The sequence below is a fragment of the Pan troglodytes genome, chromosome 6, assembly GCF_028858775.2.
Source record: "Pan troglodytes isolate AG18354 chromosome 6, NHGRI_mPanTro3-v2.0_pri, whole genome shotgun sequence".
Lineage (NCBI taxonomy): Eukaryota > Metazoa > Chordata > Mammalia > Primates > Hominidae > Pan > Pan troglodytes.
The window spans coordinates 81,076,852-81,100,065 of NC_072404.2; the positions used below are offsets into that span (position 1 = coordinate 81,076,852).

General features: G+C 48.1%; 2 protein-coding genes across 18 annotated transcripts in view; one reads left to right on the plus strand and one right to left on the minus strand.

Annotated features, from left to right (window-relative positions):
* Window positions 1–23,214, plus strand: part of LOC751032 (uncharacterized) — a 341,389-nt gene that overhangs the window by 32,088 nt on the left and 286,087 nt on the right. For all 16 annotated transcript variants that reach the window (XR_010158493.1, XR_010158494.1, XR_010158496.1 and 13 more), the window contains exon 8: window positions 3,039–3,127. Coding sequence is in view for 10 of the 16 variants with exons in the window: in XM_063814431.1 (XP_063670501.1) it covers window positions 3,039–3,127 (89 nt within the window). In the remaining 6 variants the exon portion in view is untranslated. The remainder of the gene's footprint in view (window positions 1–3,038; window positions 3,128–23,214) is intronic.
* LOC129135506 (speedy protein E12-like) lies at window positions 6,442–16,459 on the minus strand. Of its 2 annotated transcripts, XM_054655752.2 has the most exons (7): window positions 15,230–16,459; window positions 14,036–14,254; window positions 12,956–13,014; window positions 11,640–11,725; window positions 8,992–9,235; window positions 8,765–8,869; window positions 6,442–7,911 (listed from the first exon to the last, which is right to left on the minus strand). In XM_054655752.2, the coding sequence occupies exons 1-6, from the start codon at window positions 15,357–15,359 to the stop codon at window positions 8,810–8,812; spliced, it is 798 nt and encodes a 265-aa protein (XP_054511727.1). In that variant the 5' UTR covers window positions 15,360–16,459; the 3' UTR covers window positions 6,442–7,911; window positions 8,765–8,809. The 2 variants fall into 2 exon arrangements, with proteins under 2 accessions (XP_054511727.1, XP_063670540.1); XM_063814470.1 differs by having other exon boundaries at window positions 6,442–8,869.

A 23,214-nucleotide genomic window follows, 5' to 3' on the forward strand; every position in this document is an offset into this window, starting at 1 on the left:
TCGGTTTTCAAGAGTATTGGTTAATGCACATGAGCAAAAGATTTTACTAAAGATGTTTATTCTTCAGTTGATTCTCTTCCCCTAATTTATTGTGAAATGCTTTATTTGCATTTCTCATTAAAGACTTAACTTCAGGGTGATTTACTTTTTTCTTTTTATCACATAGTGTTTATTAGGACTGGGAAACATAGTGAGACTCTGTCTCTATGAAAAATTAAAAAAAAAATTGACTGGGCATGGTGGCATGCACCTGTAGTTCCAGCTACTTGGGAGGCTGAAGTGGGAGGATCACTTGAGCCCAGGAACCTGAGACTGCAGTGAGCTATGATTGCGTCACTACACTTCAGACTGTGAGACAGAGTAAGACCCTGTCTGGAAAAATATATATACATAGATATACATTTTCTTTATTTTTTATTTTTATCTTTTTTTGAGATGGAGTCTCACTTTGGCGCCCTGGTTGCAGTGCAGTGGCGCGATCTCAGTTCACTGCAACCTCCACCTGCCAAGTTCAAGCGATTCTCCTGCTTCAGCCTTCTGAGTAGCTACCATTACAGGCACGCGCCACCACGCCCAGCTAATTTTTGTATTTTCAGTGGAGACGGGGTTCCACCATGTTGTCCAGGCTGGCCAGGCTGGTCTCGAATTCCTGCCCTCAGGTGATCCGCCCACCTCGGCCTCTCAAAGTGCTGGGATTACAGGCGTGAGCCACCATGCCTGACCTTATGTACTTATATTTTTATGAGAATATTTCTCTTGGTTTTCTGATAAATGAGTTACTGGAACCCTTATGAATTTGAATGCAAATGAAAACAGCTAAATGTTATATAATTGTTGTGTTTAAAAAGCAGATTATAAAACTGTCTATATCATATGCTTACAGTTTTATGAAAACAAAACAACGGGCCTAAATGTGTATAGTATAAAGACTGGAAGAGTCAGCACTTCCATGTTCTCAGCGGTTATCCTTGGATGTGAGATCTCATGCACTTTTTGCTCTCTTCTTTGTGCCTTTCCATTTTGCATGCATATTTCTTATAATCTAAAAAGTTACTTAAACATATGCAGCTAAAAACTTTTTTTACTTGTAAAGCATTCGGTGCTAATTTTAACTTTTTTTGTTTAGACGGAGTCTTCTCACTCTGTCGCCCAGGCTGGAGTGCAGTGGTGTGATCTTGGCTCACTGCAACCTCCGCCTCCTGGGTTCAAGTGATTCTCCTACCTCAGCCTCCCAAGTAGCTGGGATTATAGGTGTGTGTCACCACACCCAGCTAATTTTTGTATTTTTAGTAGAGATGGGGTTTCACCATGTTGGCCAGGCTGGTCTTGCACCCCTGATCTCAAGTGATCTGCCCACCTCAGCCTCCCAAAGTGCTGGGATTTCAGGCGTGAGCCACCACGCCCGGCTTTTTTTTTAAAGCTTTTTTGTAAGTCAGCCAGCAAGAACACAGGAGGAAGTACTCAAATCTCCCTTACACAGCTGGGGGCTATGTCAGGTTTTATAAGCGTAGGGTAATGAGGTGTGATTTGATTGGATCTTGCAATAAAGTAATGCTGGGAGGTGTGATCTGAGTGGATCCTGCCATGCGGTGACACCAAAACGCAATGTGATTGGATCCTGGCTCCTGCCTTGGGGTGTCTGGTTCTTAAATCGGTCCGAGCTCTTCAGGCTGAGCTCTTAGGTTCCACTCCACGGTGGCACGCTTGGTTAACCTGGGCATGCACAGGGTACATGACCTTCAACCTGCGGGTCGATGGCAATTGAAAAACAACTGACAACTTCATTACATAAAAGTTGAACTGATTCGGGTGCGGTGACTCACGCCTGTAATCCCAGCACTTTGGGAGGCCAAGGCAGGTGGATCACCTGAGGTCGAGGAGTTCAAGACCAGCCTGGCCAAAATGGTGAAACCCCGTCTCTACTAAAAATATAAATATTAGCCAGGCGTGGTGGCGCACCCTTGTAATCCCAGCTACCCCAGAGGCTGAGGCAGCAGAATGCTTGAACCTAGGACGTGGAGGTTGCAGTGAGCTGAGATCGTGCCATTGCACTCCAGCCTGGGTGACAAGAGTGAAACTCCATCAAAAAAAAAAAAGTTGAACTAGATTTGGTCTGATGCAGTTACAGATTTACAAACCGCGTCCCACCCTCCTGCCAACACCTTCCACTCCTCATTCTTGAGGGATTAGGGATGGAGGTCATGCTTCTGTATCGACTTCATGCTGACCAGGGGCACTTAGTCCCCTAAAGTGAGAGGAATGAAACTCTTGGGCTTCTGAGTTCAGATGAGTTCTGGGGTCACCCGGAGTAGCTTGAAAGGCTGGTATTGTTGTAATACAAGCTGAAGGTGGAAGTGTTGGATCCTGGAGGACAAACAGCTCACCATCCATTTAAATAAATAGGACCAAAAAGTAACAGAACAGTGGCCACGAGGGGCCCCAACAGGGGAAGAAACCAGGTGAGGTGTGGTATAGTGGACTCGACTGCCTTCTAAATCTCAGTGGTTGTCCGGGTGCGGTGGCTCACGCCTGTAATTCCAGCAAAAGAAGAGCCGAGGCAGGGTGATCACGAGGTCAGGAGTTCAAGACCAGCCGGGCAAACATGGTGAAACCCCGTCTCTACTGAAAATACAAAAATTAGCCAGGTGTGGTGGCGTGTGCTGTAGTCCCAGCTACTAGGGAGGCTGAGGCAGGAGAATTGCTTGAACCTGGGAGGCGGAGGTTGCAGTGAGCCGAGATTGTGCCACTGCACTCCAGCCTAGGTAACAGAGCGGGACTCCATCTCAGTCAATCAATCAATCTCAGTGGTTGAACTACCCTTGATATGGTTCAGCTCTGTATCCCCAACCAAATCTCATGTCAAATTGCAATTCCCAGTGTTGAGGGAGGGACCTGGTGGGAGGTGATTGGCTCATGGCGGCTGACGTCCCCCTTGCTGTTCTCGTGATAGTGAGTGAGCGCTCATGGGATCTGGTTGTTTAGAAGCGTGCAGCCCTCCCACTTCACTCTCTCTGTCTCTCCTGCTCCACCATGGCCAGAAACGTGCCTGCTTCCCCTTCGCCTTCTGCCGTGATTGTCAGTTTCTTGAGGCCTCCCCAGCCATGCTTCCTGTACAGCCTGCAGAACTGTGAGTCAATTAAACCTCTTTTCTTCATAAATTCCCCAGTTTCCAGTAGTTCTTTATAGCAGTGTGAAAACAGACTAATGGACCCTTCTGGTTGAAGGAATGTAGCCATTCTGCTTGTTTAACTATTTCCTTTCTGTTCATCTCTATTTCCCGGGAGGTGTTTATCCAAGTGCAATAGGAGATATTGGTGACTGCAGAGTCCCCTCAGTGTTCTGCTAGTAAATAGTTGAAGGTTGATCAGTGATCTCCAGCATTTTCAGTCTGGCATGGAAAAGCCCCCATGTAACTGGTAAAGGTATCAGTAAGCACCAGGAGGTATCTAAATCCACCAGGAGCCATAGGCATCATGTTGATGTCCATTTACCAGTCTTCCCTGGCAAGATTCTCTGAATTGTACTGCCTTGGCCAAAAGAGGTATGGGAGGGGCTGGGCACAGTGGCTCGCGCCTGTAATCCCAGCATTTTGGGAGACCAATTCGGGTAGATCATTAGAGGTCAGGGGTTCAAGACCATCCTGGCCAACATGGTGACATTCCATCTCTACTGAAAATACAAAAAGTTAGCTGGGTTTGGTGTTGGGTGCCTGTAATCCCAGCTACTCGGGAGGCTGAGGCAGGATAATCACTTGAACCTGGGAGGAGGAGGTGGCAGTGAGCTGAGATCTCGCCATTGCACTCCAGCCTGGGCAACAAGAGCGAAACTTCATCTCAAAAAATAAAAAAAGAAGTCTGGGTGTGGTGGCTCGTGCCTGTAATCCCAGGACTTTGGGAGGCCAAGATGGGTGGATCATGAGGTCAGGAGTTCAAGACCAGCCTGGCCTAGATGGTGAAACCCTGTCTCGAGTAAAAATACAAATATTAGCTGGGCATGGTGGCACACACCTGTAATCTCAGCTACTCAGAAGTCTGAGACAGAAGAATTGTCAAAACCCGGGAGGGAGAGGTTGCAGTGAGCCGAGATCGCGCCACTGCACTCTAGCCTGGGTGACTGAGCAAGACTCCGTCTCAGAAGAAAGAAAGAGAAAGGAAATTCCCCAGGGAAGTACCTCAGCTTATTTCATGAAGAGGTACTGAAGGAAGCAGAGGCACGTGGAGGACTTCCCCACCTCGTGCAGCTATTTGGGCCATGGCGTCTGAAATGTATTATTTCAGAGTCACCCCTTTGATGACCTTGGCAGTGGACTGCAGTCATCTGTTTAGGCCTTTCCATGGCCCGTGTCAGTGCCGGTATTTCTGTCTGTTGCACATTTGATTTCCTTGCTGTTGGCATTTAGAAGGCCCCCTGTTTCCCAGATCACACCACGGGCATGGACTGCAGAGATTGCGTCTTGTGAGTCTGTAGAAACAGTCAAGGCCTTGTCCTCTCTTAGGTCCAGAGCTCAGGTTAATGCAGATTTTCCCAGCCGTCTGTGCTGAAGTCCCTGTGGGGAGGCTCCCGGCTGGTTTCCTGTAGGTAGACAGCTACACATCCTGCCCTTCACTGGCTTCTTTTCATGAAGCTCCTGCTGTCTACAAAACATGTCTCCCTTTTCTTCTTGAACCACATCTCTGTTATTGAAACTCTAGAAGTCAGCGAGGCACAGTGGCTATGCCTGTAATCCCAGCGCTTTGGGAGGCCAAGGTGGGCGGATCACCTGAGGTCAGGAGTTCAAGACCAGCCTGGCCAACATGGCGAAACCCTGTCTCTAATACAAATACTAAAATTAGCCAAGCATGGTGGCCACTGCACTCCAGCCTGGGTGACAGAGCAAGACTCTGTCTCAAATAAAGAAAGAGAAAGTATCACGCTTTTCAGAGTTCTGTGGGTTGTTATAGTGAATTATCAAACCTGAGGACGTGGTGGGAACCTCCAAATTTGCAGCCAGTTGGTGAGAAGTACATGCGGTCTGTGGACACCCAAGCTTGCAGCTGCATCTGAAGCGAGGGCAGCCTAGCGGGGGCTGGTGGCCTTAACCTGTGGCATTTGATGTAACATCAGGGAGTTGACATCAGAATTACGTCACACAGGCCAGGTGCAGTGGCTCATGCTTATAATCCCAGCAATTAGAAAGGCAAGATAAGAAGATCGCTTGAGCTTGAGTCTGAGCCCGCAGTGAGCTATGACCGCACCACTGCACCCCAGTCTGGGTGACAGCACAGGACCCCGACTCCAAAAATAAAAAAGAAAAATCACAAAGAATTGCATGGCAGAGTGCCTGTCTTTCACAGCTTGAACTGTTGCAGGAACTTTCTTTTTTTCTTTCTTTCTTTTTTTGTGATGGAGTCTCGCCCTTTCACCCAGGCTGGAGTGCAGTGGCACCATCTCGGCTCACTGCAGGCTCCGCCTCCTGGGTTCACACCATTCTCCTGCCTCAGCCTCCGGAGTAGCTGGGACTACAGGCCCCTGCCACCGCGCCCAGCTAATTTTTTGTATTTTTAGCAGAGATGGGGTTTCACCGTATTAGCCAGGGTGGTCTTGATCTCCTGACCTCATGATCCGCCCACCTCAGCCTCCCAAAGTGCTGGGATTACAGTCCTGAACCACCGCGCCTGGACTTTTTTTTTTTTTTTTTTTGAGAGGGGTTGGGGAGACCTATTCTCTGCTAGTGATTCTCCTGCCTGGTCTCGAACTCCTGCTGGGATCACAGGCGTGAGCCACCACGCCCAGCCACCTTTAGAGTTTTCTTACCACCTGGTTTTCCTCTCTCAATATCTTTCTCTCATTTCCTGCTTTAAAACTCTAGCTTGGGGTCTGGGCACAGTAGCTCATGCCTATAATCCCAGCAGTTTGGGAGACTGAGGCGGGTGGATCACTTGAGGTCAGGAGTTTGAGACCAGCCTGGCCAACATGGTGAAACCTTGTCTCTACTATTTTTACAAAAGTTAGTCAGACGTACAGGCGGGTGCCTGTAGTCCCAGCTACTTGGGAGGCTGAGGCAGGAGAATTTGGTGGAATGCAGAGGTGAAAGTTGCAGGGAGCCGAGGTTGTGCCACTGCACTCCAGCCTGGGAGACAGAGCGAGACTGTCTCCAAAACAAACAAACAAACAAACAAAAAAACCCTGTAGCTTGGGATCAGCCTTCTCTTCTGTTGTTTTTCTTTAAAAAATAAAAATTAAAAATAGGCTTCAAGTGATCCTCCCGCCATGACCTCCAAAACTGCTGGGATTGTAGGTGTGAGCACTGCACCCAGCCTTATGTTTTTTTCTACATAAAAAACAGCACAGGATTATCTTCCAAAGCTAATAAATATGTTCAAATAACCACAACCCCATTAAGGAAAAATGTCACTTGACAGCAAATAATCAATCCAGACCACAATATGATCACACTCACTGTGAAGGTGAGAAAAGTTCATCTTTATTATGTTTCCCCAAGAGATGCACTGCACTGTTCTCTTGAAAACACACAGCTCGTGTCCTCCTTTAGAACACACATCCTCTTTAAAGTAACATACAAACATGCCAAAACAAGATAAAAAATTCCATCTGAATTCTCACATTTCAAACATACACTAAATATCAAATAAAAATTTATTTTTACAAGAATTTAGGGGAACTACCACATAGCTATAAATGTAATATATATGTTAACTAAGTATCATAGATAAAAACCATGCTCCCTTCAGCAGCACGTGTAATAATAGATACCAACATTGAAAGGTAAAAGATTTAGGATGAAAAGAATCCTCTCTTAAAAAGGAAAACAAAATTATATGTATGTGTATACAACAGTTATAACACCCATCACACAGCTTTATAGAAACAGCATCTATTCAAAAATACCAGTACTTCCAAAATATTTAAAATAATATTTAAAGTAATAATAATATTTAAATAAATAAATATAGTTAATAAATATTTCAATAAATAAAATAATATTTAAATAATTCTATACCCATGTTTTTCAAAATAAACCAATAAAATAGATAGTATATATTAGACGTGTTAGTATATATATCTGAGACATGTTAAAAATCACAACGGAATTCTCACAATTCAGTCACAAACCTAAACAGCAAATAAAAATTTCTATCACCAGAATTATGTTTTTTTCTGGTGGGGAACTACCAATAGCTATAAATAGAAGAGATTATTATGGAAGTATCATAGATAAAAAGAGTGCTCGCTTCAGGAGCACATATAATAATACAGAAAAAAATTTAAAGATAATAAAAGATTTAGGATAAAAAGAATTCTCACTTAAAAATGAAAAGAAAATTATCTTTATGTATATATAACAACTATAACTCTCATCAAAAAACTCTACAGGAACAGCATGTTTTCAAAAGTACAACAATTTCCAAACTATTTGAAATAAACCTATTAATAATTCAATGGCCAACATTTTCCAAACAAACCAATAAAATGCATAGTGTGCATGAAGCTATCTGTTACAGTCTGTGGCACTCATATTTCACAAAGAATTCTGTGCCAATCTGAGCCCCTGCACTGTGCCTTCAAATGCTCCTGGACTGTGGCAAGCAAGTCCGTAAGAAACAGGACCTCCAGGTTCCGTCCCAGGGAGGTTGGCATTCAGCAATATAAAAAGGGAGGTGGTGCCGCAGGAAACGGTGGAACTGGAAACACTCCTGGTTTCTTACTTTTCTCCAAGGACTCCTAGAAGTACCCCACCCCACCCCTGCTCCTTGGAGGACAACGTGATCACTGTATTCAGCTCTGTCAAGAATGGTCCAGGTTCTTCTAGATGATCTGCACAAATGGTTCCTCTCCTCCTTCCTGATGTCTGCCATTAGCACTGGAATAAAGTTCCTGCTGAAAATCCACATCTCCCCTGGGTCCGGTGTTCTGGAAGTGAGAGAGACAATGTCACACCTCAAGGAGGCAGCTCTCTAGACAGGAAGGTTATTCACGTCCCATGTCAAGTCTAGCTAGAGTTCAGAGCAATTGAGAAGTGCAATTTTATCTCCTGCCTTTCATTCTATACCCTGCTTCTGAACCATCGTGTTCAACTGTGAAACTCACACTTTGGTGACCCTGACTCCAAAACTTAATACACCCAAGGTCAGCCCCAGTGCTCTGCTTCATAGCAAGGACTTTGGGTGGGTCTTCCCAGGGAGTAGGGCACCCTCAGAGAATGTGGCTTTGGACTTCATCACAGCTGGGGCCTTTTGTGTCACTTCAGATCTAAACTTGTAACCGTGCTAGATCTGTTTCTAATGTGACAACATCAGGAACCACGAGTCCAGAAGCCTAATCCATAATCCTCCCTCCTCATGACGAAGTCTCATGCTCTGTGCTCAACATGGTTAGCTGCACAAGATGTAAACCAAAGCTTCACTGAACCCTCGACCCAAATCGGTAACTCAAGTGCGTCAATCATAATGAACCTCCCCGAACTCAGTATTTATGATTATTTTTGAGGCAGGGTCTCACTCTGTCACCCGGGCTGGAGTGCAGTGGCAGGATCAGGGCTCCCTGCAGCCCCGACCTCCCAGGCTCCAGCGATCCTCCTGCCTCAGCCTCCTGAGTAGTTGGGAGTAGAGATGCCTCCCACATCGCCTGGCTAATTTTTGTATTTTTGTGGAGAGGGGATCTCGCCACGTTGCCCAGGCTTGAAGCCAGATCAAGCAATTGGGTTCCTTGGATTTCCGAAATAGACCCCAATATTCTGCCTTTACCCCGGAGGATGCAGATGTACCTTCTCTCAGGCCGATGACCTCAGGCCTCCACGGTCCCTGGAGCTCTAGGAAAGGTGGGCGCGATCTCGCGCCCACACCCAGTGCTCTGGGTCATAAGCCTGGATCTGGAAAAACAAATGCGCTTTGAGAAGACGGGGACTCCCCAGGATACCCCTCTCTCCCCTAGTCCAGCCTCCAGCCCACCCGATTCCTCCCCACATCCTCCACGTCCCCAGGCCCCACCCACCTCTTCCAACTCCTCCAGGGAAACCCAAGCCCTGCAGTGCATGTAACAGAAGAAGTGGAACCGATGCTTCCGGAACAAGGCTATCTGAGAGCGGTTCTTCCTGGCCCTCGGGTTCATGTAACGGCATAACTGGAACCAAAGCTCATGGAGCAAGGATATATGAGAGCGGGTCTCCTCGTACAGGAAGCAGATGATGTTTTGTTTGGGGGCCTCGTCGTCCTCCTCCATGTCATTGGCCAGATAGCTGAGGACAGAAATCAGGTTGCTGCTCAGGGGCACCACCAGGAGAGACCTCCGGCTGAGGTCAGCTTCCCAGAGAGGAAGGTAAGGGACCGTCCCTAGCTCAGGACTGGCACCCACCCTGCAGAGAGCCATGCCTTCCTCAGGAGGGCTCTGCTGGACAGAGACCTGATGAAGGGCGTCTCCCACTCCTTCAGGATGGAGACAAAAACCCAACTGGTGACCAAGAGTGGTGGCTTATGCCTGGAATCCCAGCACACTGGGAGGCCGAAGCAGGAGGATCACTTGAGGCCAGGAGTTTGAGACAGGCCTGGGCACCATAGCAAGACCCTCGTCTCTATTAAAAATATAAAAAATACGCCAGACGCGGTGGCTCATGCCTGTAATCCCAGCGCTTTGGAAGGCTGAAGCAGGTGGATTGCTTGAGACCAGGAGTTTGAGACCAGCCTGGTCAACACAGAGGAACCCCATCTATACTAAAAATACAAAAATCAGCCTGGTGCGGTGGCACACCCATTAGTCCTAGCTACTCAAGAGGCTGAAGCATAAGAATTGTGTGAACCCAGGAGGCGGAGGTTGCAGTGAGCCAAGATTGGGCCCCTCCATTCCAGCCTGAGAGACACAGCAACACTCTTGTCTTGATAAATAAATAAATAAATAAATAAATAAGTAAATAACTGTCCAGTTGTGGTGGTACAGCCCTGTAGTCGGAGCTAATCAAGAGGCTGAGGTGGGAGGATCGCTTGAGCCCAGGATATGGAGGCTGCGGTGAGCTATGATCTCACCACTGCACTCCAGCTTAGGGGACAGGGCAAGTCTGTCTCAAAAAAAAAAAAAAAGCAATTGAATACACTGATATTTTGCCAGGACCCTGCCTTCTACAGGCATCTAGTCAAATGGGACTGGGAGTAATCAGGGGAGATGACCTAATCCCAGTGACACATTATAATAGGATGTAACTGGTGAGCTACGGGCATGCAGAAGTTGGAAGATGAGGGAAGGCATCACAGAGGCTGTAGGGTGAACCGACTTCAAGGAATGGGTCCTTCCCTTCAGAACCACATGTGTGCGGGACACCCAGACAGAAAACACAAATGCAAAGTCAAGTGGAGGGCATTTGGAAGGAGCAGTGAAGCCAAGCCAGGAAACACCAAGATGGCGAGCCAGTGTGGTTGTAGAGATTGTAGAGAGGGTGGAATTGGCACTGTGGACCCTGGCCTCGATAGAGAAAGACATCAGCTAAGGAAGTTGTTCAGGTGGGCGGTGAGGTTGTCGTGCTTTGGAAAGATGTTCAGGCTGCACTAGGAAGCCCCTTGGCTTGGGGAGAGACTCCAGGAGACCCCAACAGGGAGCATTTGACAGTGGATTCGAGTGATGCAAGGGGGACCTGGACTGTGACCTCTGTCACGGGAACCTGGAGGAGGTTGATGGCTTTTGCGGTTGATGTGGGAAGGAGAGAGAGAGAAGAACCGGAAACGTCTGCTTGCTGGGGGAAGTGTCATGTCCGCTCCTCCGCTCCTTTTCTTCTCCCCTTAGGAGCGGTTCATGGTTCCTTTTGTTTTTTGTTCTTTTTTTTTTTTTTTTTTTTTTTTTTTTGAGACGGAGTCTCATTCTGTCGCCCAGGCTGGAGTGCAGTGGTGCGATCTCGGCTCACTGCAAGCTCCGCCTCCCAGGTTCACGCCATTCTCCTCCCTCAGCCTCCCGAGTAGCTGGGACTACAGGCGCCCGCCACCACACCCGGCTAATTTTTGTATTTTTTTTTTTTTAAGTGGAGACAGGGTTTCACCATGTTAGCCAGGATGGTCTCGCTCTCCTGACCTTGTGATCCGCCCACCTCGGCCTCCCAAACTGTTGAGATTACAGGCGTGAGCCACCGCACCTGGCCTGTTTTACTCTTTTATTTGTACACTGGCATTGGAGTTTGTTTTTTTTGCCTGTTTTTTTTTTTTTTTTTTTTTGAGAAAAAGTCTCACTCTGTTGCCCAGGCTGGAGTGCAGTGGCTCAACCTTAGCTTACTGCAACCTCCACCTCCTGGGTTCAAGGGGTTCTCTTGCCTCAGCCTCCCAAGTAGCTTGGATAACAGGTGCACACCAACATGCCCGACTGATTTTTCTATTTTTAGTAGAGACGGGATTTTGCCATGTTGGCCAGGCTGGTCTCAAACTCCTGACCTCAGGTGATCCGCTTGCCTCGGCCTCCCAAAGTGCTGGGATTACAGGCCTGAGCCACCACGCCCAGCCTGAGTTTCTTTTTAGAGACAACAGTCTAAGATACTACAATCCTGTCTTTTTTGTACACAGAATAAAGAGGACAAATAGGTGAAAGAATAAAAGAAAGGCTGCAATCCCACTTCCCCCGCTGTCCCAGGGCATTGGATATTGATGGATAGGAGGCAGCAAACCACTCACAGAGCCAGGAAGAAATGAATGCGTTGGTATTGCCAGGAGGGGAGGCCGGCCCGGCTGAAATACGCTATGACCATAGCCAGGAGATACTGATGGAGAGAAAGGAACACAGAGAGGGAGAGGTCACATCTTGGGAGAGGAAGATTGTGGAGATAGTGGAATGGGGGTCTGGGGAGGGGTTGCCCATCAGAGAAGGGACCTCAGCATTGGGGTGACTGTGCTCATGTGGAAATTGCGGGGTGGAGGGGTATTCGAAGGTCGGATGCAAATCCGAGAAGCCGGAGGAAGGGTTTTCGGTGATGCTCCCAGGATGGTGGGCTCCGATAGGATCTTGGGAGGGGGTGTGTCTAGGTCGGCTGGTGTCAGGAGGGTCTTTTGTGTGCCAGGCAGAGAACTGTCCCAAGGAGCTGAGAGTAGAGGGCCCAGGAGCTTCAGGACTGCAGCCAGACTGTGGCCCAGGGCTCAGATCCCAAAGGACCCATAGGAGAGGCAGAGGCCACTCATTCACTCTGCAAGAGACCAGCAGAGTCCTGAGGGAGATGCTGACAAATCATAAAAAGACAAAGAATAGCCGGGAGTGGCAGCTCAAGCCTGTGATCCCAGTACTTTTTGAGAGGTGGAGACAGGAGGATCACATGAGCCCAACAGTTGGAGAACAACCTGGGCAACACAGCGAGACCCTGTTTCTACGAAGATTTCAAAAATTCGTTGAGCATGGTAGCATGTGCCTAGTCCCAGCTCCTCAGGAGTCTAAGGAAAGAGGATTGCTTGAGCCCAGGAATTAGAGTGAGCTATGATCATGCCACTGTACTCCATCCTGGGGAGCAGAGCTGGACTCTGTCTCAGAAAAAAAACTGTGTGGGTGCCAAGACTCAAGACCATGGGAGCTGGTCGGACACAGTGCTGATGTCTGTAATCTCAGCACTTTGGGAGGCCAAGGCGGGTGGATCACCTGAGGTCAGGTGTTCGGGACCAATCTGGCCAACAGGGCAAAACCCCGTCTCTACTAAAAACACAAAAATTAGCCAGGCGTGGTGGTTCATGTTTGTAATCCCAGCTGCTTGGAGGCTGAGGCACGAGAATCGCTTGAACCCAGGAGGCATCAGCTGCAGTGAGTCAAGACCGAGACACTGCCCTCCAGCCTGGGCAACAGAGCAAGACTGTGTCTCACAAAACAAAAACAAAAACAAAAACAAAAACAAAAACTGTAGGAGCATCTGGTGGGAGGTGGTGGAGGGAGAACTGTGGGTTTGGAAGCTGCGCCCTCCCCCTGGCCGTGCATTAGAACAGGAACACAGTTACATAGAGAACAACCTTACCTTGTCCGACACCCTCAGATCTTTGTCCCAGGCCAGGAATCTTTTAATGACAGGATCCTCTGTGATTAGAGAGCAGATATCAGCGTGAGAAGCAGGACAGGGTTTCCGTGGGAGCAGCAGGGCAGTGAGGAGAAGTGTGCCTCCCGGGGGAAAGTCTCAGGATTGTGGCCGCGGGTGAGGTGGATGGGAGAGGGGAGAATGACTTTCACTGGGCAAGGGAGAGAGGCTCCTGCTCTGAGACTCCCCTGAGAAGAGGCCGAAGGAGGCCCTGGGTGTGAGAATCTACAGGATGTAGAGCTGGGAATCAGCCAGGATCCCCTCCAGCAGACACGGAGGGACCACTGCAGAGTCATAAAGGAATTCCCATCATTTCCTCATGAGGCAGTCACACATGAGGGTGTGACCATGGCCTTGGTATCCCTCACTATGGATGGAAACACTTAGGTTTAGAAAAGTCAGTAAGAAACATTAAGTTTCAGAGGGCACAGCTGAAACCACTTTTTTGATTTTTGATTTTGTTTTTCTTTATTTGATTTTTATTTTTATTTATTTATTAATTTATTTTGAGACAGAGTCTTGCTCTGTGGGCCAGGCTGGAATGCATTGGCCTGATCTTGGCTCACTGCAACCTCTGCCTCCTGGGTTTAAGCAATTCTCCTGTCTCAGCCTCCCGAGTAGCTGGAACTACAGGGATGAGCTACTGTGCCCAGCCTTGGTTTTTCTTTTGACGCAGACTTTTGCTCTGTCACCCAGGCTGGAGTGCAGTGGTGCAGTCATAGCTCACTGCAGCCTCAAAGTCCTGAGTTCAAGCAATCCTCTTGCCTCAGCCTCCCAACGTGCTGGGATCTCAGGCGGGAGCCACAGCGCCTGGCCCAAAACCAAGCTTTCTTATCCCAAGCACCGACCTTTATCAAGTCTACCTAATCCTCTGTTGTCTCCTAAGTGTGATCACTTCAGAGTCCTCCCGCATGGAGAGCTCACCCACTGGGGCATATTTTTCCCATTGGAAAAGTGTGGTTATTGGAAGTTTCCTCTTTAGAAAGAACAGGATTGGAGGTGCTCTCTGGGGTGTCCTCCTACCAAGCAGCCTGTTGAAGGCCTCGTAGTACTCAGGGAGCACGAGCGACACTCGCCGTCGCTTCGCCTTCATCTTGAGGCCACACAGCGTCTCCGCCACCCAGGTCTCCTCAGGCTCAGGGGCGAGCTCCTGCTCTGGCTCATCGTCAGATTCATCCAAACACTCCCTCTTCCTTTTCCAGCCAAGGGACCTACGTGGGGGGCTGGGATCTACCCCAGGGGCTGAGTAAAGAAACCAGGCCACCGTGTAATGCTTCTGCAACTGATCACGTTAGACCCCGACCCCAAACCCCAAACCACTCACCATCCTCCCCAGCCTCGCAGACTGCTGGCTTCTCCAAGCCACCTTTCTGACTTTCTCCTCTGCTCAACCCCATGTGCCACTCCTTCCCCTCCCCATTCTTCCCTCTCTGTCCTCAGAACACTGCCTCATATCCTTCCCTGGTCCCTGGCTCTCTGAGTCCCTCTTTTTTTTTTTTTTGTTTCGAGACAGAATCTTGCTTTGTCACCCAGGCTGGAGTGTAGTGGTGCAATCTCAGCTCACTGCAACATCCATCTCCCGGATTCCAGTTATTCTCCTGCCTCAGCCTCTCAGGTAGCTGGGATTACAGGTGCCTGCCATAATGCCCAGCTCAATTTTGTACTTTTAGTAGAGACAGGGTTTCACCATGTTGGCCAGGCTGGTCTCAAACTCCTGGCCTCAAGTGATCCGCCTGCCTTGGCTTCCCAAAGTGCTGGGATTACAAGTGTGAGCCACTGCACCCAGCCTGAATTTCTCCATTCTTCCCACACACCCTCCCCAGGTTCTCCTTCCTGACCTCTGACCCTTCTTTTTTTCTTCCTCTTTTTTTTTTTTTTGAGACAGCATCTCACTCTGTCACCCAGACTGGAGTGCAGTAGCACAATCTCGGCTCACTGCAACCTCTTCCTCCCAGGCTCAAGTGATTCTCCTGTCTCAGCCTCCCAAGTAGCTGGGATTATAGGCACACACCACTACCGCCTGGCTAATTTTTGTACTTTTAGTAGAGATGGGGTTTCACCATGTTGGCCAGGCTGGTCTTGAACTCCTGACCTCAGGTGATCTGCCCGCCTCAGCCTCCCAAAGTGTTGGGGTTACAGGGGTGAGCCACCACGCCTGGCCCCCTTCCTTCGTCTTAGTCAATCCTATGCCACCTCTTCTTCCTCCAGTCCCCTCACCTGATGGTCCCGACACTTCATCATCCACCACCTCCTGGAGGGGGTACCCTGAGGTGCTCCGCTGGGGGCTCTGCTCTTCCTGGGGCTGCGGTTGATGGCTCATGATGATCTTTCCCAAAATCTGTCCCATCTCACCGAACCTAGTCTCTGTTCTGTCCTTGGTCTTCTTCTGGACACTGCTGGGATCCAGAAGAGTGTGTTATCAATTCTCGAGGCTGGGAGAAGTCAGGAGTGGAGAACAGCTCTGAGAAGTTACTGTTGTCCAACTGAACTGCCAGGTGCCGACAGAGTCCGGTCCCTCCAATCAGGAAGGTCGGAATCTCTGATGTCATCGTTCATGCCAACCTGGCAACTAGTTTGAACAAAAACACATGTAACTGCCAGGCTGATCTCTTGTCCTGGAGATCCTGGGTGAATGGTATCTCCTGCCACTGTCCCAACCTCAGACCACTGTCCAAAAGCATCTTCAGGGTCTCCGCATCCCTCTGTTCCCTGTCCCAGCAGAGGCTGTGTCCTCTCCGCTCAAAGCTTGAAGCGTATTGGGGTCTCCTCTTCTCTGTACATGCCCGTTTCAGAGTCCGGTCTGGTGGGAGAGGGATCAGGATGGGAAAGAAAAGTAGGGTAAGCAGAAACGATGAAACCTTACAAGAGTGAGATTATCATGTACAAGAGATCCCAGGAACATTGACTTGATGAAAAAGTCACATCAGAGCACTCAATTTGGCAGAGCTTTTCTGCCGAATGTCTACTGACATTCACTGTCTGAGATTCTGTACTGGGGGTACACGCGTCCTCTGCCCTAAGGCATCTTTGAGTCCAAGAGATATTTTGAGGACTGGAAATCATAGGAAACTGCCCATGAGTTCACACATATTTCCAATGGTGTCCCCAATTTCAGGGAGTCCACGGATCACCTAAAGCCAGCCCCTCCAGTTTGGCTAAGAAACTCTATATATCAAGTTTTGTATCATATGTATTGCTCTTAACTCAGAAAATTCCACCATTTTTGGCAGTGGTTTATTTATTTATACCATTGAAGGAAATGGTTTATTTATGAATCTATATTATGGATATTCTATAAGATACTGGGTGTACAAAAAGACTAAGTCGAAAAACCTCAGCTGTGCACAGTGGCTCATGCTTGTAATCCCATCTCTTTGGGTGGCCAAGGGAGGAAGACTGCCTGAGGCCAGCAGTTCAAGACCAGTATAGGCAATATAGCAAGAGCCCATCTCTAAAACAAAACAAAACAAAACAAAACAAAACAAAATTAGCCAGGTGTCATGGTTGGCACCTGTGTTCCAACAACTTGAGAGACTGAGGTGGCAGGAGGATTGCTTGAGCCTAGGAGTTAGGGGCTGCGGTGAGCTGTGATCATGACACCGCACTCCAGTCTGGGCAACACTGCAAGACCTTGTGTCAAAAAAATTCTTTTAATTAAATATAAAAGAGTTTCATGACATTCAGAGACCATCCAAAGAACCTGTGGGTTCCGGCCAGGCACAGTGGCTCACACCTGTAATCCCAGCGCTTTGGGAGGCCATAGCAGGTGGATCGCTTGAGGTCAGGAGTTTAAGAGCAGCCTGGCCAACATGGTGAAACCCCATCTCTTCTAAAAATACAAAAAATGAGTCAGGCATGGTGGTGGGTGCCTGTAATCCCAGCCACTCAGGAGGCGGGGGCAGCAGAATGGCTTAAACTTGGGAGGCGGAGGTTGCAGTGACCCAAGGTTGCACCATTGCACTCCAGCCTGGGCAACAAGAGCAAAACTACATGTCAAAAAAAAAAAAAAAAAAAAAAGAGAACCTGTGGATGAGTTCCCACATGGCTTCCTAACGGGCTGCGGCTCTCCTAGGAGTCTCTCGCTCATGGGAAAGGCACAAACTGAATGCGGAAGGAAATCCCATTGCTGTGGAAGTCCCATTGTTAGGAAGCTCTGCTTTTCTGGAGTTCAAATTTGCATTCATGACGCTTGAAACCGTCAGAGCTGGGTGTGTCCTCCTACAACAAATCACTTTACTCTCTCTCTCTCCTAGTTAACAGGCTTTCAAATATTAGAACATCCATGTTCTGACCTCATTAAAATTGCTCTTTTGTGGAATGAAAAGCTCTGATTTAACCCGTCTTTAAGCCTGGTATGCATATTCCTCTCTGTTCCGGCCACCTTGTCTAGACACACTACACTGAGGCAGTGCCCATCTTAGATGATGTTGATACATTGTCAAAAAATGGGCAAACCAGGTGCGGTGGCTCACACTTGTAATCCCAGCACTTTTGGAAGCCGATGCCGACAGATAACCAGAGGTGAGGAGGTTGAGATCAGCCTGGCCAACATGGTGAAACCTGTCTGTTTTTCTGTAAAAATACAGAAACAATGAGCTGGGCGTGGGAGTGCACTTCTGTAATCCCAGCTACTTGTGGGGCTGAGGCAGGAGAATCACTTGAACCGGGAAGGTGGAGGTTCCAGTGAGCCGAGATCACGACACTACACTCCAGCCTGGGCGACAGAGTGAGACTCCGACTCAAAAAAAAAAAAAAGTGCCAGACAGCCCAGGTTTGGTCTGATATGTTCAGAAAAAAGCAAAACAGTCACCTCTCACCTTTTCTTTTCCTGCAATGATGCCGTTTAATACAACAATGGCTGTAGGTATGCTGCAGAAATATCATTCAAGTGAAACAGAAGGGCTTTCCTGGCTGGACACAGCGGTCACTCCTGCAATCCCAACACTTTGGTTGGCTAAGGTGGGAGGATTTCTTGCGGCCAGGAGTTCGAGGCTGCAGTGAGCTGTGATCCACCACTGCATTCCAGGCTGGGCATCAGAGTGAGGCCTCTCTCTAAAAAAAACCCTTCACTCCCCAAAAAAAGGGATTCTCAAATACCAGCCTTTCAGCATGAGGATCACATGGAGGAACATTAAGACACAGATGCTGGGACCCAGCCCTATTGATTGTAATTTAAAAACTGAGGTGAGGCCTGATTTAGCTCCGTCATTGGAATCCATTCAGATTTGAAATTCTCTGAGTTGGACAGTGCAAGAGAGATCCTAAAGAAAGCAAAGTCACTGTGGACTGAAATGAGCTGACAAGGTTTTCTGAGCGTGGTGAAATATGATCTGGGCCTCGCTTGGGAGGGCTGTGGCCAGGCCTTGAGTCCGTGGCTCGGTGGGGCCTTCTGAAACAGCCTCCAAGCTGCGCCCCCCCCCCTTCATTTGCTAGTGGATGACCCCCTCCAGCAGCTTTGGTGCTGATGGGAATAAGTCGACCTGCAGCGGAAGTTCAGCCCAAGTCTCAGCCCAGCAGCTTCTCCACACCTGTCCGGGGTCTGGTCATGCTGCCGTCTCTGCGGTTCTCTGCGGAGTCGTGGTTTCTGTACCTTGAAGAGAACTTTCCCTTTGGGACCCAGAAACCCAGTGAATCCTCAGGAAAAAAGGGAATGAAATTACTGAAGACAACTCTGTGGCGGGGAGATGGAAAAGAGGCTCTCTCTTTTTTTTTTTCCTAATATTTTGAGACAGAGTTTCGCTTTTGTCACCCAGGCTGCAGTGCAGTGGCTCCATCTCGGCTCACTGCAACCTCTGCCTCCCAGGTTCAAGTGATTCTCCTGCCTCAGCCTCCCGAGTAGCTGAGATTACAGGCACCCACCACCACTCCCGCCTAATTTTTGTATTTTTTTAGTAGGGACAGGGTTTCGTCATGTTTGCCAGGCTGGTCTTGAACACCTGACTTCAAATGATCCGCCCGCCTCTGCCTCTCAAAGTGCTAGGAATACAGGCATAAGACACTGCACCCGGCCTGTTTTTGTTTTTTAGAGACAAGGTCTCTGTTGCCTTGGCTGGGGTGCAGTGGTACAATCAGCTCTCTGTTGCCTCCTGGGCTCAAGCAATCCTCTTCTCTCAGCCTCCCAAGTAGCTGAGACTACAGGTGCATGCCTGTAGTAGATATAGCATCTTGCTCTGTTGCCCAGACTGGTCTTGAACTCTTGGTCACAAGCGATCCTCTTGCCTTGGCCTCTCAAAGTGCTGGAATTACACGCGTGAGCCATTGAGCCCAACCAGATAAGATGATCTTTAAGGGCCCTTCCCATGGTACCATATCCAAGTCAGCGAGACTGTGGCTATAGCAAGTTTAACATAACCAGATACGCTAGTATTCTGGGCTGCATGGTGTGCCCCCCACCCCTAATTCGTGTATTGAAGCCATGACCCTCCAGACCTTAGAGGTGACCTTATTGGAACCAGAGTCTTTACAGAGGTGATCAAGTTAAAATGAGGTCACTAGAGGCCAGGCACGGTGGCTCACACCTGTAATCCCAGCACTTTGGGAGGCCGAGGCAGGCAGATAATGAGCCCAAGAGACCGAGACCATGATGTCCAACATGGTGAAACCCTGTCTCTACTAAAAATACAAAAATTAGCCAGGCGTGGTGGTGTGGGCCTGTAGTCCCGGCTACTCAGGAGGCTGAGGCAAGAGAATCACTTGAACCCGGAAGGCAGAGATTGCAGTCAGCCAAGATCATGCCACTACACTCCAGCCTGGGTGACAGAGTGAGACTCTATCTCAAAAAAATAAAAATTAAAAAACTAAAAACCTACAGCACGGCCTTTTACATAATGCAATGGTTTGGTAAGCACATGCACCCCAGGGAGGTAGTGGCAGATTCAGTCAACCTTCCCAGCAGCGTGGAGACGCAGTCAGGCATAGCAGGTGTTGATGTGGTTTGAACCCACAGCTTGGCTCAAATCCACACTCCCCTACTTAGTACCGAGTGAAGCCACTTACCCTCTAAGTGCCTTACTTTTCTTTTCTTTTCTTTTCTTTTTTCTTTTTTCGAGATAGAGTCTCGCTCTGTCACCCAGGCTGGAGTGCAGTGGCATGATCTTGGCTCACTGCAAACTTCGCCTTCCAGGTTCAAGCAATTCTCCTGCCTCAGCCTCCCAAGTAGCTGGGATTACAGGTGCCCACCACCATGCCGGGCTAATTTTTGTATTTTTGATAGAGATGGGGTTTCACCATAGTGCCCAGGCTGGTGTCGAACTCCTGACCTCAAGTGATCTGTCTGCCTCGGCCTCCCAAAGTACTAGGATTAGAGGCATGAGCCACCACACCTGGCCACTTTTCTTATCTATATTTGTTATGTGGATGACTTGTGTTAACGCAAATAAGATGCTGCTCGTCATCTTTAAAGAAAATAGGTGGCAACCTGTTATAGCAAGTCCTGTTTTTATTTGTACTTATGAGGCTTTAATTAAACGCTAAGAATTAAAATGCACATAATATTAGACTTTACCTCACAAACTGGCTTCAATTATTCGATGAGACTTATATGTATTACTTAAATGAGGTTAAATTTAACCTTTAAAAAATGATTTATTGTGGCTGGGCACAGTGGCTCACACCTGTAATCCCAGCACTTTGGGAGGCCAAGGCAGACGGATCACTTGAGGCCAGGAGTTGAAGACCAGCCTGACCAACACGGCAAAACCCCATCTCCGCTAAAAATACAAAAATTAGCCAGGCATGGTGGTGCACACCTGTAATCCTAGCTACTCAGGAGCCTGAGACACAAGAATCGCTTGAACCCGGGAGGCAGAGGTTGCAAGGAGGTGAGATCACACCACTGCACTCCAGCCTGGGCAGTAGAGTGAGGCTCTGCCTTAAAACAAAGAAAAATGATTTTGGGGGATGATGGGGTGTCACTATGTTGACCAGGCTTGTCTCAAACTCCTTGCCTCAAGCAATCCACCCACCTCAGCCTCCCAAGTAGCTGGAATTACAGGCACATGCCACCACGCCTGGCTAATGTGTGTGTGTGTGTGTGTGTGTGTGTGTGTGTGTGTGTGTGTGTGTAGAAACAAGGTCTTACTGTGTTGTTTAAGCTGCTCTCAAACTCCTGGGCTCAAGTGATCCTCCCACCTCGGCCTCCCAAAGCATTGGAATTACAGGTGTGAGCCACCTCACTGAGCCCTCCACCTTTCAGCTGAACGCAGAAAAGTACAATCTTTTAACCCAAAGCGTTCCTCACACTTAGGGTCAGGAAGAGCCCTTCATGCCCTGGAGGCAACTACTAACCCTCTGCTAAACACTCTGACTCTGGGTGTGAGAAACACACCTACTGTGCCCCACATATTTTTCCAAATACAACTTAATTTAGCCTTCACGACAACCCTGGAGTGAAGGATCATTAACTTTATTTCATAGATGTGGAAACTGAGACTCAGAGGCAGGAAATGACCTCCTTCTGGAGGCTGCAAATTCTTTGATGCTCCTTTGATCAACAGGTGGGAGCTGGCCAGAGGTGGTGGCTCACACCTATAATCCCAGCACTTTGGGAGGCCAAGGTGGGAGGATTGACTGAGGCCAGGAGTTTGAAACTAGCCTGGGCAACATAGCAAGACCTCATCTCTACAAAAAATACACAAATTAGCAGGGTGTGGTGGTGCACACCTGTAGTCGCAGCCACTCGGGAGGCTGAAGTGGTAGCATTGCTTGAGCCCAGGAGGTTGAGGCTGGAGTGAGCCATGATCAAGCCACTGCTCTCCAGCCGAGGAGATGGAGATAGACCCTGTCTCAAACAACAACAAAAAAATAGGTGAGGGTCAGCCAGGCATGGTGGCTCACGCCTGTAATCCTAGAACTTTGGGAGGCCAAGGTGGGAGGATTGCTTGAGACCAGGACTTCAAGACCAGCCTGGGCAGCCTAGCAAGATCCCATATATCCAGGCCTCAAATAATCCGCCCACCTTGACCTTTCACTTAGCATAACATCCCCAAGTTCAATCATAGTGTTACAAGTGACAGGATCTCCTTATTTTTAAGGCTGAATTAAATACTCCATTGTATGTATATATCACATTTTCTTTATCCATTCATGTGCGGATGGACATTTTTTTCTTGCTCCTTTAAAATAAGTTCACTATCTATTAGCCTGGGCAACGTGGCAAGACCCCATGTCCACAAACAATAAAAACGATTAGCTGGGTGTGGTGGTCTGTGCCCCGTAGTCCCAGCTACTCAGGAGGCTGAGGCAGGGGAGCACTTGAACCTGGAAGGTGGAGGCCACAGTGAGCCATGATCACACCACTGCACTCCAGCCTGGGTGGCAGTGGTGTCTTCAAGAAAGAAATAATAAAATAAAATAATTTCATCATTTATCTCACCTAAATATGTATTCTTGAATACTATTGTTTTGCCTGGTCTTTTTTTTTTTTTTTTTTTTTTGAGACGGAGTCTTGCTCTGTTGCCCAGGCCGGAGTGCAGTGGTGCGTTCTCGGCTCACTGCAAGCTCCGTCTCCTGGGTTCACGCCATTCTCCTGCCTCAGCCTCCCGAGTAGCTGGGACTACAGGTGCCCGCCACCACGTCCGGCTAATTTTTTGTATTTTTAGTAGAGACAGGGTTTCACCGTGTTAGCCAGGATGGTCTCAATCTCCTGACCTCGTGATCCGCCTGCCTCAGCCTTCCAAAGTGCTGGGATTACAGGCATGAACCACCGCGCCCGGCCCCCGTTCTCCTTACTGGGTATGTTAAAATTATTTCTTTCAAAGGGAAAGGCTGGTCAAAGTGCAACGGTCTTTACAACTAATTGATCACAACCAGTTACAGATTTTTTTGTTCCTTCTCCACTCCAACTGCTTCACTTGACTAGCATAAGAGAAAAAAAAAAAAGAGGAAAGAAAGAAAATGCTAAACTATTTAATCTGGGCTAGTAAATAGCCAGAAAGAACTTTATAAAAGTGAAATATACAAAATGACACTAGTATGTTTAACTAAAAGTCTAGTTATGACACTTAAATTTGCACATGTTATAGATAATATCAATATAAAAACTGATAGCATGGGTCCATTTTTAATAAATATATAAATATTTTAAACTTTCTAGATCTAAAGCTTAAGGACTATGGAGTGGATCTCATTGAAGTTTCAGGCAATGGATGTGGGGTAGAAGAAGAAAAGTTCGAAGGCTTAAGTAAGTTAACTTTTTCTAATCC

Coding starts and splice junctions, on each gene's coding strand:
- LOC129135506 (XM_054655752.2), bottom strand. CDS start 15,359: ATGGGACAGATTTTGGGAAAGATCATCATGAGCCATCAACCGCAGCCC. Junction 11,726..12,955: donor ATCTGAGGGTGTCGGACAAG/GTAAGGTTGTTC, acceptor TCTCTCCATCAG/TATCTCCTGGCTATGGTCAT. Junction 8,870..8,991: donor CCCTGGAGGAGTTGGAAGAG/GTGGGTGGGGCC, acceptor TTGTTTTTCCAG/ATCCAGGCTTATGACCCAGA.